General features: G+C 40.1%; 1 protein-coding gene across 1 annotated transcript in view; it reads right to left on the reverse strand.

Annotated features, from left to right (window-relative positions):
• Positions 1–15,864, reverse strand: part of LOC137169516 (stromelysin-3-like) — a 44,422-nt gene extending 28,558 nt beyond the window's left edge. Inside the window, exon 1 of the mRNA XM_067572750.1 lies at positions 15,168–15,864. Coding sequence (XP_067428851.1) covers positions 15,168–15,272 — 105 coding nt within the window. The 5' untranslated portion in view covers positions 15,273–15,864. The remainder of the gene's footprint in view (positions 1–15,167) is intronic.
• Between the last annotated feature and the right edge of the window lie 7,598 nt (positions 15,865–23,462).

Below are 23,462 nucleotides of genomic sequence, written 5' to 3' on the forward strand. Positions count from 1 at the left end.
CCTTGGTAGCATGTGTATGCATGCAGGTAGCATGTGAACATGAAGGTTTTGGGATGTTAACAACATGTTTTGTACATTACGTTTCATCAGAAGTGCTTGTTGGATTGTCAACCAGCTGCAGAAACTCCTCCCCCACAACTTTCCGATGCTGGAATTGGGTTGAGTGCGTCTGACAATTGCTGCAAATCCAACAGTCCAAAATTCACGCCCAACTTATGCAGTGATTGGCCAGATCAGTGGATGTAACAAAGTAGGCAGGGTTCAAAGTTCTCTTAAGCTCAATATTTCTGTCACTTTTCCTTTTTACGATCGAGTGCAAAGTGTTGCCGTTTGGTACAACCATTAACCATTAACAGCCTATAAGCATAGTTACTGTCCCTCATTATTTATGTCTCAGTGACGCTCATAACCAACAGGAGGTCAACAAAGAGGTGAATTGCAGTGTAAGAGACATCTGCATGCTGATATTTTGCCAAGCGAATATCTCTTCTGGTCTTGTTATGAAGCCAGTTTGTTATTGTGCACTTCTGGAAATTCAAAACACAAGTAATTATTGTGTTTATTATGTATCTTTCCATTCAAACAGTGGTCAACAACAGCCACCAACATCAGCACAGCTCAGGTTACAATTCAACAAACTGGAACTTTCAGTGGACGGAGGAGGAGGAGGCGTGTGCAAAAACAGTTTTTTACACGATAATGTGAATACACCTTCATGAATCTTGCATCCTGTTGTGTGGCATCTTAAATATGCAGGATGAGTTAATTCTCTGAGTTCATGTTAACAACTGTGCAGTCATTTGTCATAACTCAGTGTGAACATGAAACAGAAAAAGTGACAACTAAACTATTTTTTGTTTTTTGTCCTGTCTAAAGAAACACAAATAAAGATGGAAAACCGACCTTAATGTAGAGCTGCAACTAATGATTGTTTTCATTATTTCATTTTGTCCATAAAATGTCAGAAAATTGTGATAATGACCATTTTAACATCTTTGAGTCAAAGTCCAAAACCCAAAGATATTATATACTGTCATTCAAGACAAAGAAAAACATTACATCATCACATTTGAGAGGCTGAAACCAACAAATTTTTGGCATATTTGCTTAAAAAAATAACCGAAACGGTTATTCAGTTATCAAAATAGTTGCTGATTAATTTTCCGTCAATCAACTAATCGACTAATCGCTTCAGTTCTACCTTAATGCCCCATTAAAGCCCAAAGGAAAGCTTTTCAATGCTGATAAGAAACCAGCTCTGGGAGAAACATTTGATGTATTTTTGGCATAAAAGTGAACAGAAAGGCGTTCCATATCAGTAAAAATATCAGCTTCCAAGTCTCACGCATAAACTAAGTCATGACCCTGATTCACACTAAATCCCTAAAAAAAAAAAAAGAAAGCCAAACAATTTAGCAGAAAAAAATCTGTCTGAGGAAAGTCACAGTCATGTTTTTGTTGAGTTTAAACGAGCCACACAGCCACGCTCAGCTCTGCAGGACTCGACCGCGTCGTCGTTGCAGGTTATGGGGAACAAAACCCAGCAGGATTCATGGAATGTGCTCCAGACTGCAGAAACACGGTGACTGATGGGTCTAGATCACAGAACAAACAGTACACACCTCCCTGAGCACCCCCCACCCCACCCCTCCACCTACTGTGTTTCACTTTGTTTAAAAGAGATTTTAGCTGCTTATTTCGTTGCACAAAGCACTTATTCACGTCAGGGGGGGGAAGTTTCTGCCCATGTCCTACAGTTTTACTTAAATGGCTGGTTGGCGTCGCTATGAATGAACTAAAAGAGCCGTGGCTCCCCGACTGAGATCCCAGGAGGTTTCAAAGGCATACCCTGAAAAACTGCTTTTTGGTCACCTTCATTATTCTCTTTTTTTTAAAGGTTTGTACTCTGAGAAATGTATAGGAGAAGTCTGTTTATCTGCTCTCCTGCAGCAGAGAGAACCTCAGATAAACAACAAAGCCCTTATCAAGGTGTAAAGCCGGTCTGAAAGGTATGGATCTGAAAGGTTGTTGACATGAAACTGGTGGAAAACCTAACCAGTTTGGAATTCAGAGTATATATATATATGGTGCTTTGTGTTCTTTTTAAAAAAAACAACATTTATTTACTCTGGGGAAGCTGACGGGGGCCAAAGCTACCATGAGGACACTGAGTTCATGTCTTCAGTATTGTTTCCTGGAATTTGGGGATTTTAACAACCTGAGAAGGAGTGTGAGTTCAACAACTAGAGATGAAATACACACTTAAAGGCCTATTTGGTAGAAGTCACTATCTTTAAAAAAGTTCAAATTAGCTTTGTTCGATTAGTAATCCAAACTTGGTCCTTGTCGGGAAAATGCAAACACAGGTCATTTTAGATATTTGAACAAGTGACTGATGCTGTTGTTTTGCTGGCGAGGACAGCCTTACTCAGTCCCCTCTGTGGTCTTTGTTAAACCTGCAGTGCGGAACTTTTACATATAAATGAACGTCCGTTACATCCAAGCCAAACGATATCACACAATGCTAATTAAGCCTATCACCTCTAATTAAATCTCTCTGTATTTCACAATATACAGAGTTTTTAAATCTCATGTCGTGCACAACATTCCCTTGCTGGCCGTTTTGCTGTTAATCGTGCGGCTCTTCTAGACTTTCCCAATCTTATCGGACCGAATGGATCAAATTCTTATAGTGAAACAAGTCATTTCGCCGGGGGTTGTGTAACGCTCAGAACAATTTATCCACCGTTTTACAGCCACAACAGTTGGTTACAGCCAGTACGTGCTGGACATCGGGCATACTGGGACATATCCTGGTGGGTTAGGGTTAGGGTTAGGGCGTCAGGGCATTAGGGTTATGGTTAGGGTTAGGGCGTTAGGGTTAGGGTGTCAGGGCGTTAGGGTTATGTTTAGGGTTAGGGCGTCAGGCCGTTAGGGTTATGGTTAGGGTTAGGGCGTTAGGGTTAGGGCGTCAGGGCGTTAGGGTTATGGTTAAGGTTAGGTTGTCAGGGCGTTAGGGTTATGGTTAGGGTTAGGGCGTCAGGGTGTTAGGGTTATGGTTATGGTTAGGGTTAGGGCGCTACGGTTAGGTCGTCTGGGCGTTAGGGTTAGGGTTAGGGCGTTAGGGTTAGGGCATTAGGGTTAGGGCGTTAGGGTTATGGTTAGGGTGTTAGGGTTATGGTTATGGTTAGGGTTAGAGAGCTGCTGCATGCCTGTGTGAGGCCAATTCAGACCAAATCAGGTGTTGCGGTGCGCCGCTGCAGGGTTTAGCAGAGGTGTAGGGGCGTGTTTATTTGTGCTCTAGAATGTAACCCCTGTTAAACAATCGGAAAATAACGCTTTATTGATCTGATTCACCGGCTTTCTTGCTACCACCGCTCCCTCTCTCCACTGACTCTCTAGCTCACTCGACCACAGCTACTCTCTCTCTCTCTTTTAAAATGAGTCGGGAAGCCGATAGAAAAGTCTAAATTTACTTGAAATGTTATCAAATGAAGAGAAATGTCCTCCCCTCGTCCTAGTAACGTCTTTGTCCTCAGGTAATCACAGCCGAGCCTTTACTATCACTGCCAGAAGAGGGAGACAAAAGTCCTGCACTCTGGCTTTAAGAGCGGGGATTTGAACTGCCAATCACCTGGTCACAAGCCCCCAAACAAGTCAATTTAGCCTGAGTTGCCCGCTGCCTGATCCCAGTGAGTGAGCTTGAGGGGAGTGTTGGCTTTCAGGGTCGTAAATCTTCAGCTAATTCTAAGTGGTGGCTGCATGTGGGCCGCCTCTGTCATTTCAAAGAGGGAGATGAAAAAAGAAGTGTGGTTAAAAGACTAAATCCCCCCCTCCCGCCTGTGTGTCAAATGGATTGTTTGACCTGTCTGACCCCTGCAGCTGAGTAAAACCTTAAACCTGCTTGATTCCCAACAGGTTTCACATCAAAGTTCAAGGTTAAACCCAAACAAGAACATTAGCTGGATCTAGAATATCTTGTATATTTTCTTCTTTTATTGAGCTGTTTCTATCAATAAACAGAAACTTTTGCCCCCCAACCTTCATGTTTTTGATTCAGTTGAGCTCACATGATAATCTTTCTGCTCTTGCAAACAATAAAAACAGTGAAAGATTAAAATGCTATATCGATGGCTGAAGAGCAAAACCTCCTATCTGAAAAATGCACTTTTTGAGAAAACTAAAAAAAAACTTGCAGAATGCTATTTGTTAAGGATACCCAATATATAATACACTGTTTTTGGACTATATTACTATATTATGTGTTAACAATACCGTAATAACCATACAAAGATACTGTAAACAACACCACATAATATAGTAATATAGTCCAAAAACAGTGTGTTATGTATTGGGTATCCTTAACAAATAACATTCTGCAAGAAAACAAGCTTTTTTTAAACAAATTTTCTCAAAAAAGTGCATTTTTCAGATAGGAGGTTTTTCTCTTTGGCCATCGATATATTTAAATAAATTGTAAAAGACAAGTTGCCTTCCTCTTATGTACGTGAGATTGACTCAGAATAAACATTGTGTGTGTGTTCATGGTAATGAAGGAACATGTCAGCCAGTGCAACAGTTTGGCTCACTGATGTGTTTACAATAGTTTTTTGACAATAGAGACACAATTCTTGTTAGTAGATCAATTTGTTGTTGGTTTGAGTCTTTTCAATAATATTTATTGACAATAAAAAGAATATAGAATATCACCAGACTTAACTTTTGAACTAAAAGCTTGATTAAAAAGAATGTTTGACATTTTGGAAATATGCTTATTTGCTTTCTTGCCAAAAGTTAAGTGAAAAGATTAATACCACTAAATATGAAGCTACAGCCAGCTAACCTAGGACAAAGACTGGAGACAAGGGGAAACAGCTAGCCTGGCTCTTCCCAGAAGTAACAAAATCTGCTGTTTTACGGAGCTTTATGTGCGTGGCTATTTCCTGGTCTTGACCAGTAAGTTCCTGGAGTCTCTTTGGGCTGCTGGGCATGTCCTGACCAACGGAAAAAAAAGGCAATAAGTTTGTTTTTTGTTGTTTTTACACTTTGGCTTGTGAATGGATTTAAGAAACAAGATATAATGTTTTAATTAGTGAGCTTTAGAGTCCTGCTAGCTGTTTCCCCGTAGTCGGCTGCTGGCGGTAGCTTTATATTTATTAGAAAGACATGAGTGGTATCTATCTTCTCATCTGACTCTCGGTATGAAAGCAACTGATGATTTGAGACAGAATATTCTCTGAAAATCTGTCACTCTGAAAAATGATCACAGCAGCAACTAGAAGATCGTACTAAGTAGGGTGCAGATGTCCGCCAGGTGTGTACTGGCGGACATCTGGTGGATAAAAAAAAGGGGATTCATTCATCTCATATCATGCTTAACTTTAGTGGATCATAACATATCAGGTATTAATCTGCAAATACTCCGGTTTGAGATGAAACCAAACTTTTTTATGGATGTCAGTTTTTGAGCCATGACAAGGGCCAAAATGTGAATAGTTAAGCCATGTTTTTAGCCTAGCTGATTGCTGGAAACGCCTTATATGTCGTAGCATATATTGTAAAATGGCAAGGACTGCTGAAGTTTTATGATAGGCTATAAAGGAATGGCGTTATAAAATAGGATTTTTAAAAATTGTGAATCATCCCAACCATGAGAGGTTCTTGGCAGACACTCATATATGCCCACAAAAAATATTAGGCTGATGGGTCCAGTAGTACGTGAGATTAGCTGCGGAAAGATAGGACATGCCAACATGGATCAGATAAAACCTGCATTAAGTCTAGAAAGGAATCTGATGGGAAATTGGAGAGTTGGGATCCAGAAGTTGTTTCTCATCACTAGCTGCATCTCAGAGAAGGTACACTGGAAGAGTTAACCAGCTGAGTTATCAATGTTACAAGTTATAACACCTGCATTGTGCTTGCATGTTTTTCATCTGTCAACAGTTTGTTGATGACTGATATCCCAATCATTCAGATTTAATGAAACAAACACAACTAGATTTTGATTTATCTCGCAATGTAGGCAGATACATGTCTGAGCTTCTCTGTGAGGGCGATGAAACAAACACTTTTAAGAATTTACATTGACAGGTGCTAGCTTGATGGTAGCCTACTGGTTATGACGCACACCACACTGCAATGTTTGCAGTTTTTTTTCTGTCTGCACCGGATCCGTGCAGGCTCGCGTCTCAGCAGCGTCTCACCGGCGTAACCGTGACCTGAAGCGTTCATTTACGCTTCAAGTCTATTATCCTCTGTTTTACACGTCATTACAGTCATGTATATTGTGCTCTGAGTGCTTCCAACACATGGGTGACCTCCACTCAACAGTTTATGTAGACACACAGGCGGAGCAGTCGCTGCTGCTGCTGCTCTGCTGATGTGCTGCTCACGCTTTCCGTCTAGACATGGGGGTGATTCTGGTCATGGATCTTTGTTGCATGTCATATACTTCTCTCTACCCCTGTTTCCTGTCTTTCTGTACTTTCACTATCAATAATAAACAATCTAACCTGAAAGTGCGTTGGGAGTTTGGGATCTCTGTTCTCATTTTAAAGAAAAATGTGTAGAAACCCATCTGACTAATTCTGAAAAGTCTGAAGCAAAATGCATAATTGTCGTCCTGTAAATCACTCATTATTTGTTCTCCAGGAGTTTTAAATTGGGGAGATTTGCTCTTTTTTCTTAACTATAACAGCTTTATTCATTAAGGGTTAGTGTTTGCTTTGTCACTCAGTCAGTGACTCAGCTGCTCAAACAGGAGTTTTGTGCCCATGCTCATGTGTTTACGTGTAATTTCAGAGCAGACAATGGAAATCCTGTCAGGAGACTGTGTGACGACGTTTGAGAAAGAGAAAAAAAAACACAACTCTCAGGATAATTAGTCTGTCACTTTCTGCTGAGAGTGCAAGAAGTGGGTGATGATGAGACACGTAACCTCAAGAAAGCCTGAAGGCCTCGTGGATGCTTTTTCATCTAGCGGACATGTGAGGGAGTTTGTAGTAGTGGTGGTGGTGGTGGAGGTGGAGGTGGGGGGGCGTCCATTACAAGTATGGACACATCTCGCTTCTGGTTACAGTGGTGGGAAGATCTGTGAGCAGCCGTTCAGGGGATCTGACTGCGGTATTCAGAGAGCACAGGGAAACATGTCTGAACATGGAGCGTCTGAAGAGCGTCTCCAGTCTGAGAACAAACCCACCTCCAACACCCCCAATGCATTTTTATCAGGTCACTGTCTTCAGTTTGACATGATAAAGAACCTGCAGGGAGCATTTTCACTACACGTTTAACAGCGACCAGATTTAAGTCCACCCTTAAAGGAGACTGAGACGCACTTGAGGATAGAACTCCAAAAACTAGCAGTCCCAATTCACAACTGCTGAGACGATATATTTAGATAATTGAAATTATTTGCATTAAAGGACGGGTTCATAATTTTTCAAGTCTGTCCTAAAACAGCAGTCAGGTGCTCATATGAACATTGAAACAGTTTTTGCTTGTTGTAATCATTCCTCTTGTTCATAATGACCATTAGAAGATCTCCTCCAAATGCGCTTTCAATGGAAGCGAAGCAAAAATGTTATTTAAAAGTTGTAATATGAGGCTTCAGCTGTCTGAGTTAGTCAAATAAAACGGATGTCTTCCACAGTTACAGTCTTTTTAGTCAATAATTCCCTTTGTGTGTCTCGATGGACACAGTTTCCCTCTTTGGCTGCGGAAGTATAGTAACAAAAGTTTGAAAGATATCTACTTGATTTGACTTATTCAGATGGCTGAAGCTTCATATTAGCTTCAGATAAACTTTTAAATACATTTTTGGACTTTGGATTTTGTCCCCCATCACTTACATTCTAATTGCATTATGAAGGGATCTTCTAATAGTCAGTATGAACAGGAGGAATGATTAAAGCAAGAAAAACATGTTTGTTTGGGCATCTAACTGTTGTTTTAAGACAGACTTAAAAAATTGTGAGCCTATAAGTTTGTGATGTTTTCTCTTACAAATGATTTTTGGCTAAATTTGGGTGGCCTACTGTATAGAGCGCAAATCAACAACAGCCAAGTGTTTCAATATGGCCTTCTTGCAAGATACTTGTGCAATAATATTAGCTAAGGCTAACATACCGTAATTCTTCAACAGTGCAGCAGACATTTAAGCTGCAGCTACCATGGCTTGAGGCTGAAGCCAACGGCTGCTAGATGCTCCAACTGACTCCCACTCAAAAAGCCTCAACTTATCTCTTGAAATACTGTTATGACCCGGCTCACCATGTCAAAGTTTAACAGAAGATATTTGTTTAAACAAATGAAACCAAATTAAAGGAGGTAACTGAAAGCTTAAGGTATGAGGCGTGGGATTCAATGGGATCAGTGATGCATGGGTGGTGTGTGTAGGTGTTGAAAGGTGCATGAAAACAATAGAAATAACTAAGGCATCATAACTAAACCAAACCGGTGCCTAAAGGGAGAAACAGAACGCTGCAAGCAGCAGCAGCAGCAGCAGCAAGCAGTCAGAGGAGGGAGACAGACTGCCGCAGCTGCAGCCCGGACTTAAACAATGGACTTTAACGTGTCGCCAGTTGCCTTAACGAACATCAGCAGAGACAGAGCAGACAGGTAAATCACAAGGCCAAACAAAGATGACACTTAGGGGTCATCACAATACTAAATCAATCTTTTTTTCAATGAGTCATTATGGTCTCAATCACTAAATTCAGGCCCTCTAATTAATGTGCTGGTGTTCATTTTGGAAATTATTGCTCCGTTAGTAAGATTCAAAGACTTATAGTAGCTTTGATGTCTATCGTGTGGGTGTTGATTGACAGCTGCGTTGACAGTTGGCTCAGTTGACTCGCGCTGAGTCGTGAGTGTGAAAAGTGACACCCTGCACTCTTTATTCGGATGGTCCTGGCTCCAAATGGAAAAGATGGTGCCAACCATAAGCTGCAGATGTGGGCTTCAAACCAGCTCCAATGCAAAACCAATTGGGTGATGTCACACCTCGCTACGTCCATCTTTATATACAGCCTATGAAATCTACACAGAGTTTTATGCATCTGGTCCCAGTTCAACAATCATTTAGTGTGAAATCCATCGTAAAAAGACACAGAGACCAATTTGTGCACAAAAATCTGCATCAATAGACTAGAATACACTGCACTCTCCCAACATGTGTTTTGAATAAGGGCTGTAGGAAATCAATAACTGCAGCAGAAGTAGAAGAGGAAGGATGAGGGGGGAAAGTGGGTTTATCAGAAAGGAAATTTGAAAAGTTGATCACAACATACCTAAAATTCACTGAACATCTCAGGCTGATCTGAAGGTGCATTTACATTTAAAGCAACATACATTTGTTTTTGATTGTTTTAAAGCAGATGCAGGTGACACCACCAGTGCTTCTAACAAACATCCGTTTAGTGTTTGTAGCAGAAAAACAAGAAGCTCCTGGTAAAGTCAGAAGCGTTTTCATAAAGATGGTATCTAACTGTCCAAAAGAAACGGTTTAAACAAATCCGGATGATAGGAAGTAAGTCATAAGTGAGTGTTTAGTTAAGGAGACAGATAAGGTTTCAATTTGAAGGGTGTGCTCTCAATGAAAAACCCCGGGACAATGGATTGCTTACAGTGAGAGAGGATTTATTGTGCCAGATAGGAGGGGTTGATGTACAATTTTTCATCAACAAATACCTCGTTATCTTCCTTCTTACTCTCCTAATCCAATATATCATCTGAAAATCAGAAACACCCGGCAGTGGAAGGTGATATAAACCATCTGGACTTAAATCTTATCTTTCATGGCACAAAAACTCCTTCTGCTGAGACCTTGGATTTGCAGATCTTATGTTCGTCTGGCTGCAGTATGACTTACTGATGATTTCATCGTTGATTGTGATTATTAATGACAGAGCATCTCCAGGGGAATAATGGTTACCAGACAAATCATGCTGCTTTTATCTTTTCTTTAAGGTTTTTTTTTTTTTTGTCATTTGATTTGGTGGAGATAGACTGAGACGAAAGAAAAATGACAGGCTTGAGTCAAAAGGTCCCAGGCCAGAGTTGAAGTCAGGACATCACAGTAACACAGCTTGAACCTTTCAGCTGAGTTCACACAGGATTTCTTTTTCTAGGAAAGGTGGGGTGATTTTAAAACCACAGTATTAACTGCAACACCAAATTTAGCTCCCATCTGGAGAAACACCTGGTGTTTGAAAGTCTGTCTTGTGCTACTACACCAAATAATTTGAAGTTCATACATTAAAAATAAGAACAAAAGCTGTTTAAAGAGCCAGACTCAGCTCTGGTTTGGTATAAATGTAAATACAAAACCTAGTTTCAATACTGATGACCACTAGCAGCTCTAAGGATCATTCTGTCGGTCCACCACTTTGGTCCAGACCGAAATATCTCAACAACTATTGGATTGATTGTAAGATTTGATACAAACGTTTACTTAACTTGGTCAATTATTTGGTTTATGGCCAAATACCTGCAAAACTCACATGTGAAGAATTGTGAATGAGACCGAAGGCCCCTCCTCCCACTAACCAACCAAAGCATCTGATTAACTTTATGAAGGAGGGGTGCATGTGCCTTTTAACTGCATCCCGCCCCCCCCCCCACACACCCCCCCGTTGTGTCTCATCACCCGCTCGCAGCTGTGACCTAGATCTGCCCGATGGGAACCCAGTCCGCCTCTGATGTCACCTTTGCTCTCACGGTTCCCCGACCAATCGGTTCACCCGAAGACATCGACATGACGGGCACAAAACAGAGAGGAAAAGCAAGGGACTCAGGGTTCATTGATAGAGGCGATATCCAAACAGTTAACTGTTAGCCCCCCTCCTCACTCCAGAGAGAAAACAGGCACTTTGTGTGTCCCGCTGCCCTGAATGCCACAGACATTGAAGCCTGTCCAGGCCTGTGTAATCACTCACTCTTTTGTCAACACGGGGGGAACAAATTGACAAAACTACAGATTAGACTCAACAGTGAAATGACCAGCAGACATAACAGAGTTGTCATCACAGGTGTTACATAGTCCTGATAATGTGTAGCTCGTTTTTCAGGTGCGGAAAAATAGTTTTTAACTCTCAGATAATCACACTGTTGAAAAAAACGTTGTAACACTACACTACAATGGCGTGACTTGTGAATAAAACCATGTAAAACAATTGCAAAGCATGCAAAAATACAGAGTGGATACTAATAAATCAACACAATGAAAGCACAAAATCTCAAAGCATGTTAGTTATAAATTCCTCTTAAACTCTTAAATTGTTTTCTTTTAAAAGACTTTTTCTTGTTGATGTTGAGACCCATAAAACTAAGAAAGGTCTACTTGTGACCCCTTGTCACCAATTGCATTTGTCTACCAGTTGAGACCAGTATATTTTTAAGTCCTGAAGAAGCAAAATTATCCAATAATTTATAACAAAAACATAAATGTTAGAGGACGAAATGAGCATTTTTCATTTGCAAACCTTTTTGGGAGTTCCGACCCTCGATCAGTTTGGGAACCACTGGATTATGTGATCATAGATCAATAAATGATTGCTGTAACTTGGCTGAGAGACATGGCAGACTACACACTGGATCCTGACCAATCAAAGCTTGCCGTCTTTCACGACTTACAGGATGCACAGAGGTGAAGGAGGAGCCTGCTCCACCTGACAGCACCTACAACATCACCCCTCTTTCTCCATGTCTACAGTTGTGGGCAGACATGCTGGTAAAAAAATCAAGTTCAAACAAATTCACACTATCATCACATAATTAGTTTGAATTAATTCAATTGAAACCCATGTAAAAAGACGTTTTGTTCATTCACTCAACTGCCTCAGTTGAGTGACAAGATAATGGTACTGCAAACACACAGCCTCCCCTTTACCCACTTAAGGTGTTGAATGAATAAAACTGCTTAAATCAAAAGTTCTCTTTTAACAGTGGAACAAATTATTATATGTAAAAGGGTTGCTTGTAGTGACTCACTGAATTATCATCAACACTGAAGTTCCTCTCAGCTCTACAAAGTGTTTTAGCGTCTTTAAGCTCATTGTTTTGGTTTCTCAGCCTGCAGCTTTACTGTTCTGGTTCACCACTCTCATCAGCCTCATTCCCAGCTGGAAAAGGCAGCTGTTTTCACTGAAAAAACACAGGTAAACCCAGTCACACTTCCTGCTCAGCACCAAACAGCAAACAGACACGGACTAGCTTGTGAATATGGTGGAGCATTTAGCCACTAAAGAGCCAGATATTTCCTTCAGGAGTTAGTTGAGAACAAAACCAACAAAACCAGAAACATGACTCCGAATGAATGCTAATAATGCTACATGTCTGCTGGACATGTAAACAGGCAACTGTTTGCTAACGTGTTCGTTCAACTCAACGTAGAAACTCTATAAGGTGATAATATGTTGTGTTACAGCTTGTTCAGTGCCCCCAAGTGGCCAAAAAATCAAATAAAACTACTTTAAAGTGGCTATGATTGATATTTTCGTAATACCACTGTATGAGCTGTCAGTGTGTAATATGTTGGTTGTGGCTCGTACTGATGAACTTACAGAGAATTATCAGCGACTCTGCAGCTCCTCTCGGCTTTACGGAGATTTATAGTGAGTTTCAGCTCATTGTTTATCTGTCCGGCTGCAACTTTACTGTTTTGGTTCACTCTCAGCGTTCTCATAGCGTTGTTTTTCGGTCGCAGCAGGCAGCTGTTTTCAGAGAAAAAGCTCTAAAAATCCGCTGTACACTACCTGCTCAGCACCAAACGGTAAACAGACACAGTTAGCTGTAGACTAGCTGGTGAACATAGTGGAGCATTTAGCAGCTAAAGAGCCAGATATTTCCCTCAGGAGTTGGTAGAGAGCAAAAACAGAACGGAAAAAACAAACAGAACAAAAACAACGCCCAGTATGATGCCAAATTGGGTAATACACCCGCCGGTCCAACGTGTCTATACTCAATGCCAACAACTCCATCTAGCGGCTGTAGTAATTATGACCCGGAGAAGGGACACAGTTCAGATGACGTCTATATCAGGTGATAAATTTCTATATTTGGAGGAGTATGGCTAGATAGTTAGATGGCAAAAAGTGGACTTTGCTGCAGAAGACCGGTATTTGCTTCCCGCTTCCAAGCGAGAACGTCATGTCTTTTTTAAAAACCGTAACTACAGTTGTCGTGGTGTTTACTGTTACCATGACGACGAAGGTTGCCTAACTTTAAGGATGTAGTAACTTTAACCCACACCACGTTTCAAGTGATCATTTTAATCCAAACCATGATCTTTCCCTAAACCTAACCAGACCTGAACTACAGTGATCTTACAGCATAAAACATCATTATTTTTTAACAGTGATTTATAACAGTTTGGAAATCTCAGACATCATGTTATCCTGCCGATTACTGCTGATAGAGGCGCCATATTAGAAAATGCTCCTAACGCACAAACGTGCACTTTTCACACCCAAACAAAACGTGACACTGACACAGTGGCCAGACGGGTGTATTACACTCTTTGGCGTGATACCAGGTCGGGCGGGCAGAAACATGACTCCAAATGAATGTTAATGTTGCTCCATAACTGCTGGATGTGGAAATGAGCAACTGTTTGCTAACAGCAACAACATACAGTCAGTGTTGTGTACACTATTTGTTTCTGCTGAAAACAACAAGATAAGATTGATTGTTCTTTCCCGACAGATCTACCGACCTCCTGGTATTTATTTCCTTTAATGTAACTCACTCTGTGGTCGGCTTATGCTTCAGGAACATACCAATAAATATTTACCATGCTGTTAGCTCGACATTCTCCTGAAATGATCTCCAATCTCACCTTGAAATCAAAACACTATTCTCTCTAACTTCAAGACTATTCTCAGTAACAGCTACATTCTTCCCTGTAACCGCTTATCCGAGTTGCCTGTTTGTTTTGATAAATGACTTATTTTTCTTCTGGGTACCTGTAAACAGGACATTCCTTTGAATAAGCATGCACGCTAAGCTAGCCTACCAAATGTAAATAAAGGTTAAATGTTTGCTCTAGGAAGTAGCAGTGTGATACTGTGGAGGAGAGGATATAAAGGAGAGAAAAGTGGATTACAGTGGAACATATTAAGAGGGAAAAAATGTTGGAAATAATAGGTTGCACAAGTGGGCAGGTTTGCAAAACAGTAGTAGAGCGTGCTGAGGCAAATAAATGCATGAAAAACACATGAAAATAAACACTCTTTCATCAGAAAAGGCCACTGTAAAACCACCAAAACACAAATGTGACACTATCTGTCTTTTAGGAGCGTGCCACTGACGCCGTCATGACGGGTCCATATGGTGGACCCCTCTCTTTTATGGTGTTGTTGACAAAATGCCTTTAAGACCTGTTATTACTGCTTCCTGCCCTGCAGACAGGGGAACTCAGCAACCTTTTTTACCCTCTCTCCTCCCCAGAGATCAGACCTGGCTGCACTGAGGCAAAACCAAAACACTCTGCTGTCATCCTGCATGCATGTAGAGTAGAAGACGTCAGATTTGGCTGCAAAGTCATCACTGCTTCCACTGCTGCTGAGCAGACAAAAATAAATAGTGATGATAGTAATTTCTTCAAAGTAGGAGCAGCTCCCTGGCTAATTACAGTGACAGGTCAGCTCCTGTGCGTGTAAAATAGCCATTTTCCTTAATTACACTATAAGTGTCATTGGTCCTGATGATTCCAAGGAAAGGGATGCATGTGCGCGTGCACTTGCAGCTGCAGAAAAGTGTACATTTACTTGAACATAAAACGAATTCTTCATGCAATTAAGTTAATATTTATTTTGGAGCAAAGTGACCCATTCTGCTCCAAAATTCTGCACAAGAAAACAACTGCAAACTATTGTGCACGAGTGTGTGCATGAGTGTGTGCATGTGTGTGTGTTTAGGGGGTGGGGTGGTGGGGGGGTCACTTGCAGCAGAAAGAATGAAGCAAGTCAACACTGCAGATTCCTTTAAGAATGCAAAATATTAAATCCTTTTTCCATGCGTGCAAGTGTCAAATTTAAACAATTTATGCGCCAAAACATAAGAAAGTTTCCAAACTTCTGCAGAAGAAAGTTTTCTTTTTTTTTTTCGCTTCGACTTTTCCAACATGTGAAAAAGGGGAGAAAAGAAACAAGCGTCCTCCAACTCACCGGTGCCAATTTGTACCTGCTGGATCCCCGCACTGGAAGACAAAGCGTGCTCGGGAGGCATTGCAGCGCCAAGACGCAGCAGCACACGACCAGAGAAGTCCGCATCCTTGGTTTTGGCGCAGCTGTGTGCGGTGCGCAGTGCCGGGAGTCACACGGCTGCAGGATCCGGGGCGACTTCTCTTTAAATAGACTCTGATTTCTTTGTTCGCCTCTGTTTTTTTTTTTCCTTCACATACACTCTTTTTTTTTTTTTTTTTTTTTTTTTTTACAGCCCCGGGCTGATAATACCACCCGCTACCATGTGACTTTTAACTCTTTCTCTGCCGTGTGCCCGTCAACTCAAAACAGATGATGATGATGCGCTGCGCAGTCCACCCACCTGTGGTTGTAGATTTTTTACAACGATCAAAGTACGATCAAGTCTCAGCAGGAAATATTTAATGAAATATGCTAATTAAACACCATAAATAAAGCGTGACACAGCATGAACAGGCACACTCTAGTACCTATGGAAATAGGATTATTATAAGAGTATTACAAGGACACAATAACCTAAATAGCTACTAACTGACCTTCCACAAAACAAACAAGTCTATATAACTAATTTTTATTAGCAGGAAAAAACTATCAGTGTGTTTTATTTCTCACACCTCACACATAATAATATAAATCAGCCTATAATAAATGCAAAAGGTAACAACTAGATGATACAGTAACTAAAATAAAGCAGTTTTATGAGACCGTGAGGAGTGTAACAAAGACAGCAAGAATAAAACTTTAAAGCACTTGAAAGAGGAGAATTTGTAGATGTATTTTTGCAGCTGTAAGATAAAAAGCTTTACACTCAGACCCACTGGAGGTTTCTGACCAACCTCTGTCCCTTTGTGCAGGAAAAAGCTCTATGTGAGTCAGTTTGAGATCATTTCTGTAATTACAACCACTAATAGCAGTAAAGTATTTAGCAGAGCTTTCCTGTGTAATGGCTGTCAGGTTTCTGAAGACTATTTGGACATGAAACAAAGGCTCTAATAAAATCTGATTGCCTAACAAGGAATTGCAAACTCCACACCACATCAGGCCTGTTATTACAAAAGTACAGAGAAAGAAAAAAGGGAAAGCCATTATAAGAAAGTGACACTACTAATTTTTGGACAGGGGACTGTAATTAATGTTACTGAATGCAGATGTATTACATAGAGAGGGCAATTAAACTCAAACCTGGCTCTGGATTGGTCTGTTGCTAGTGAATTTTGGCCTTTTTCACCCTTTTATTTAAACTGATACAAGCAGGCATTATGTAATAACATGGCAACAGTAACAATCACTAGCTTATTAACTAGCTTATCCCTGAAAGAAAACAAATAAGGGCTTGGTTACACCCCAAAAAATTGGCAGTGCATCATAAAACTGTTGTGATTATAGCTCTCCCAAGAGACTAGAGGTAGCGGTTGCTAGCTGCATTCCTTGTTGGTTAGCAAGTTAGCTAATGGGATATCTAGCAGCACCCAGTAACAATCTGAAATAGTTAAAAATTAACCCTGTGAGCCTTAAAAATAAACATAAAAACCAATGCAAAGGTAGCCACAGTAGAGAATTGGGCTTTCATGCTATCTCCTGTTGTATTTTGTGAGAAGTCTGGAGTGTTCTGGACTAAATTAAGTTTTTGTTTAGGAATAAATTGCATTGAAATAGTACAAATGAGATGTAAATTATCATGAAAGACTGTAAAAAGAAGTTGTCATTTGTGATTTGTATCGTTGTTTTTATCATCAAGTGTGTCAGTTCACTTTCACTCTGCTCTTCAGGATTTAACTTAACCAACAAAATACAGTAATTTCTGCTTCAGGCATCTGAGAAAGCTTTGTAGACTTACACTCTGATCTACTATGTTTTGATCACGCTCTATATATTTTTATAGGGTTTGAAAGGAGAGTGTTTTTCATCTCCAGCAGGTCTGTTAATTCGCTCTGAACTGTCACAAGTTCTTTATTGCCTAAAATTAGCAGACTCTAAACCGCTCTTGTAAGTCTAGGGTAACCTCTGCTGCACTGGCCATTGTCATCGCATGAATTACATAAACAAGCTATCTCGTGTTATCCACAGATGGTCCCAATAGGCATTTTTCCCCTCCTCTGTATTTTTTTACAAGAAATGGCAGCGTTCCATCACATAACAGCAGCTCTCAATTAGAAAAGAAATATGCTTCAAAATCTGGATCCAAGTCGCTGCCAAGTCCAATAAATATACAGGAATCTGCATAAGTGACAGTGGTGCAGAGAAATGCCGAAAGGAATTTGGGATGTAACTTACAAAACACAAAATGGAAAACCCATTCAAAATAATGGTTGAATAGGTTCTGTATCAGGGGCGGCGACTGTTAAAAGTTCAAACTGACTCCAAGAAATCTACAACTGTATTTAACTTACGAAACTTCAATTCTAGAAACACTGATTCAGTATAGTTTTTCCACAACAAATCTCAACCTCAGTAGCAAAAAACTTTATGTCCAGAAACCCAATCTTTAAAATACAACACACCTCTTCAGAAATAAGATTGTAGATACTACATCCATGTTTTTAGCCACGCTAGCAGTTTTAGGTAGTAAATGCCGTCTGGGGACGGCAATGTTGGTCCAAATTAAAATAGTCCAACTGGGTTAATTGTCCTGAAATTTGGTCATTCGGTACAGACATTCTCTCTGAAGACTTTGATGTTCCCCATGACTTTTCATCTAGTGTCATCCACAGGTTAGATTTTCCACTTCAAGCGGTAACTACCACAGTTTGATGCTGAAAGCAATGTGTAAGTACCAACGGCTGCTATGTGCCGACTCCTGTTCAAAAAGCATCAACTTCTGTCTAGAAATACTAAGTTAGTGTTTTTTTCAATGAGTCATTACAATCTCAGTCACGAAATTCAGACCCTAGTGGTCATTTTGGAAATTATTGCTCTGTTAATAAGATTTGAAGACTTATAGTAGCCTTTAAAAAATGTATATAGAGGATATTTCATTAATTTACATGTAAGAAAAAACAAAAAAAACAAACAAACAAGCGAACAAACAAAAAAAAAACAGCACCTAAATTGACAATCACAGCTATGTAACAACAGACATTACAAGACTAATATAATAGCACAAAAAAGAGATTACAGAGAAAGAGGACAAGGAAGGAGAGAAGGAAATTTTACTCAATTTTTATGAGGTGTGATTCACTCTGGAGGTTAATCCTCTCATCCATCAAGTGTTTATAAGATTCACACTGCCTGGTTTTTTATAGGGTAAAACCCTTCATGTATATATGAACTGTTCCGTATCAATGTATATGTTTTTATTACATAAATGCAACACCTGCAAGTTAGTTCCAGGCCTACATGTATCCTTGTTTACCATCTCTTTGTGCGGAAGAAATCAAGCTGAGGATCTTTTCAGATGAAAAGATTTTGTTGTTTCCATCTGGTCCTGACGCAGCAGCTGTTGGTGTGTCATGAATGGAAGCTTTGGTCTGTTTATCACACACACACACACACACACACACACACACAGATTATCATGATAGAGCTCGGTGTTTTCCTTTTAGTAAAAATGCAAAAACCATAAAAGAAGCTGACAACAAAAGTGCACAGCGTAGCATTCCAGTGAGCTAATGCTGAGTTTGTGTTTACATGTGTGTGTGATGGGGGTTGTTCATTCCAAGGGTTTGACTTGGTTAACCCTCAACATCCAAACAGGGCTGCCAGTTTGGGTCTTCTAAATGTTCCAGGTTAAGAAGAGGGCGATGGAGTCTTTGCTGTATCAGCTCATCTACCACATAAGACAGGTGATATAAATATATAAATAAGAGTTTACAATTAAGAAATAAAATATAGTAAACATTGTAAAGTGAAAAAAGCTGTCGAGTTTTAAAATATTGTACAAGATACTGACAGAGAATGTGCAAATGTTTACAGTATAAACGATACATATAATGTGCAAGTGCATTAAAACAAATAATTGTGTTGATGTAACCCGTCATTGTTCAGTTTGACGGTTTCACAGATGTGCAGGTGAAGACTTTTTTTGTTGTTGTTTTTTTTTTTACTTTTGTTGGGTGGGATAAAGGTCAGTAGGGGTCCAGTCCAGTGCAGTCTGGAAGAGACAAAAGAAAAATAAAAGAAATAGTTCACCTTAAAACACATTTTTACAGAATGACCTTTCTTAACAACTGATAGACTTCACTTCTTTTGTCATGAACTGTTCATGTTTTATTGCTTTTATTGACCTCTTGCAGTTCTTAAAGGACCAGTGTGTAGGATTTAGTGGCATCTAGTGGTGAGTTTTCAGATTGCCCTTCCAAGCATGCAGGACAACCTATGATGGTCCATGAAACTTACAAAAAACTCAAAAGGCCTCTCTAGAACCAGTATTTGGTTTGTCCGTTCTGGGCTACTGTTCAAACATGGCGGTGCCATATGCTCTTGCAAATATTGCGGATATTTCTTGAATTTGCGTTGATCATTGTGATCACCAAATCACAATTCTGCAGCCAATCATATTGCATGAACAGGAAGGAAAGATGTATTTGCAGTGCACACCAGCAGACAGACAATTAATTATTTAGGACTTGGAACACAGAGTTCAGGACTTGGACTTAACCTGGGACTTGTTGGTTTTAACTCGAGACTTCATAGCAAAGACTTGTGACTTGCTGAACAATGACTTTGTCTGAAGCTTTTGAACACAATGACTGTGTGTGTGTGTGTTCTTGCAGAGCAGTATTCATGCTCAGTGAAGCTCAGTGAGGTGAGAAAAACCTTCCTGTTGGTTTCAGATGATTGACAGGAAGCAGAGTGCAACAGTGAAAACATTCAACTTGGCTTCATAAAGAAGAATTTTGGTTACTGTAAGGTGTTATCTCGCTTTTGGGGAAGTATTTCCTGTATTTTAAAAGAATTAATAGTAGCAAATTAATTTCTTTGAAGGAGGAAAATGAGCTGTGATACCTTCAACTACCATATGTCACATATTGAGGAATGAACTTTCACCCCTGATGCCTCAAAGACATCTAAAATATAAAATAATGCTGTCGTTATTCTATATTTGTGTCTTTTTTTAACAAACCCAAGACCAAAACAATAATGTCTTTATACATCTCTCAGTACCACCCAATCTATGGCATCTGTCCTTGAAGACATAAATCTTTAAGACCTGATCATGTGATATGGTCAAAAGCTCCAGAACAGCTACAAAATGGACTTTGTGGTGGAAACTGCTGTTTCCAAGGTCAAGAATGAACTTTGAACATCAACAACTAAGTCAACATGGATAAGAAGTCCTTGAAGTGATAAGAAAAACATGGGCAAAGTCAGCTAATAAAGATCATGTAATATGACTGAAAGACCAAGAACATCTACTAAATAGACGTTGTGTGACATTGTTTTATCAACACAAATTGACTCCTGAAACATCTGGTCACTGTAGTTTTTGGTAAAATGTCACTCAAACGAGAGAAAATGGTGCATTTGTTGGGGACTATTTTCAGCGGTGGATGAATCCACATTTGGTGCTTTGGTAGTGAGTATTTCTGGCAGCAGGCTGGTGTTTGTGAGACTGAGTCAAAATAAATTACAGTGTGTGTGTGTTCAAGGCGATGAAGGAACATGTCGTCAAGTGCAACGGTGTGACTCATTAATGTATTTTTAATAGTTTTAGACAACAAAGGAGCTCTATGGCACAGGTGAATAAGATACACAGTTGGTGGGATCAATTTATTGTTGGTTTTGGTCTATTGATGGATTAGAATATCCACCAGACTTATCCTTTAAGAAACTTTATTAAAGTATCCAGTGGCTGTTTGTCATTGCAGGGTGGTCTGGATGGTTAAATAGATTGTCCAGTCATGAAAAAGGTCACAGGTTTGATCCCTGCCACAGCTAATGTGTCCATCAACCGCCATGTGTCCTGAGCCGAACACTGAGCACATTGTGTGCAAGCTTGGGAGTATAAATCTCAGTCGTGAACAGAAAAGTGTCTTTTTATGGCAACATGCAGCTATAAAACTCTTGACATGTGATATATAAGTTGGAGCCGAAACATCTAACATACAGATTCCTATCTGCTACCTGACTCACATATAGAGTCCCTCTCAGATCAACTGTCTCACATCGCAGCGATACTCTACCCGTCATCCTTAACGAAGGGTTTGAGTCAAATAATGTGCTTCCTGTCATTATGATACCTCCTGTTTAAAGTGAAGCACTGGCCCCGGACAAAGTTTAACCTAAATCCTGCTGCCTGAGAAATCCATTTTTCATTCGGCTGGTTATGGGTTCGTGTCAACCGCACTTCTCAAAACAAAGACCACATGTGTCCATTTAATGCAAACCAGACGCGTGGATGGAAACGACCGGCTTCCAGCTGCCTGCCTTCTCTGACTGGCCCGGCAGAGAGCTATGAAAAATGGCCCTGGAGGGGGCTGGAGGGACGCAATGGGGGTTATTAGTGGGTTTGAAGGCATTAAACTTCGTTCTCTCCTTTTGGAATGACCCTGGCTGACCCCTGGCAGGCCTCACCACAACAAAAGGGCCAAAAGGGGTGAAGGCGGATAGAAGGAAGATCAAAACAGAACCAGAAACGTGTGCTGCTGCTGCTGCTAATCTTGGTTTTCCTTTAAGGATATCATGCCTCAGCATCCTCTGCGGTCAGATAATGAGTTTTCCTGTTTTGTGTTTACGTCAGCAAATGTCAATTTGCTCCAGTTTCTGGGACAAAGAGGAGTTTAATGTTGTGGTCGTTAGGAGTTCTGATCAACAGTAAAGATTGAGAGCGGTGCCTGTACAAGGATTTGAACTAACATTAAGTCTGCTGGTTGAATTATTTTGCATCTTAATGCAGTTTTACTTCAGGGACAAAGAGCTGCTGTAACTCTTAAGATCAAACACATGCAGCTGATCCAGGAACTAAAGGTTAAATTGATTTGTTGGGTTTTCTATTGACAGTAATCCTATTGTGCTTTATAAAATTTCATCCCTTGTGGTATTACTTGAACATGTAGATGACATGGAGGATATTTTAATGCAGCTTTGTCACAGTAGGAAAAGCAAAGGTCTAAATAACAGAATTACTGATGGTACAGATATACAGTGCAAAAGTTTTTGGCACTTTAGATGTTTAGGTTCTTATCCATAATGCAACACCATCAGGGAGGCGTCTGGTCTTTGGTCCCAAAGTTATTCTGCAGCATGACAATGAGCCCAAAAAAGATCTATCTTCAGCAACAAGAAGAACAAGGAAACCTGCAGCAGATGGTTTTGGTCCCCACAGAGCCCTGATCTCAACATCACGGAGTCAGTCTGGGATTAACATGAAGAAACAGAAGCAGCTGAGACGCCGAAATCCACAGAAGAAGAACTGTGGCAACTTCTGCAAGATGCAGGAACAACCGACCTGCTGAGTTCCTGAAAAACTTTGTGCAGGTGAACCGAGGACAACTGCTGCTGTTTTAAAGGCAAAGCTGCTCACAGCAAATACTGATTTCATTTAGCTTTCTGCTGTTTGTATGAAGTTAATTGTGTGGGTGTGGGGGGTCTTGTCTAATTAGTTGTTTTTTAAAAAATCATACTGTAGTCAGTTTAGTTTTTATGTGTGTGTCACGTACTGGATGTGGATGTTTTTAATTGATTAATTGATTGTCATCCAGTTGCACTTGTTAGATTTGAATTGTTTTTAATGACACAGTGACTCAGAGCAGCCTGCAGAGGGCAGTATATCTGCTCTGCTGTGTTTTTTAAAGACTTTGCTTTAGTTTTGACAATAATGTGTCCTCAGAGGGGAATTAAACTACTACTTGCAAATACTCTGATTGATTCTGTATTTGCAAGAGCTCATCCTACTGAAGTATATCTACCTACAAATACAGTACTTGTGTTTCTTCTGTGAAGAAGATCAACAGTAAAGATTGAGAGCAGTTCCTGAACTATGATTTGAACTAACAAAAGTAATCCACTTTATAATCCCAGTGGTGCATCATCACTTGATGTTCTGTTTAACAATATTCACTTTAAATTAAAGGATGAGGCCGGAGATATTCTGTATTTTTCTTACTGTCATCAAATTCTGAGAACAGATCAAAAGTCTGTTCTTCAACACTTCCTGTCCCCAGTCTGTCTGTGACACTCATTGGTTCCTCCTGGAGATGTGAATCTCCTGCCAAACACTTTATGCCACAAATATTTCACTGTAAAAATGCAAACCAGTGACATCATTGATTGACAAAATCAGCCGCCACATATTATATTTCCTAAATATTGTTCTCTGTA

Source organism: Thunnus thynnus, chromosome 2, assembly GCF_963924715.1.
Source record: "Thunnus thynnus chromosome 2, fThuThy2.1, whole genome shotgun sequence".
In the NCBI taxonomy this organism is placed as follows: domain Eukaryota; kingdom Metazoa; phylum Chordata; class Actinopteri; order Scombriformes; family Scombridae; genus Thunnus; species Thunnus thynnus.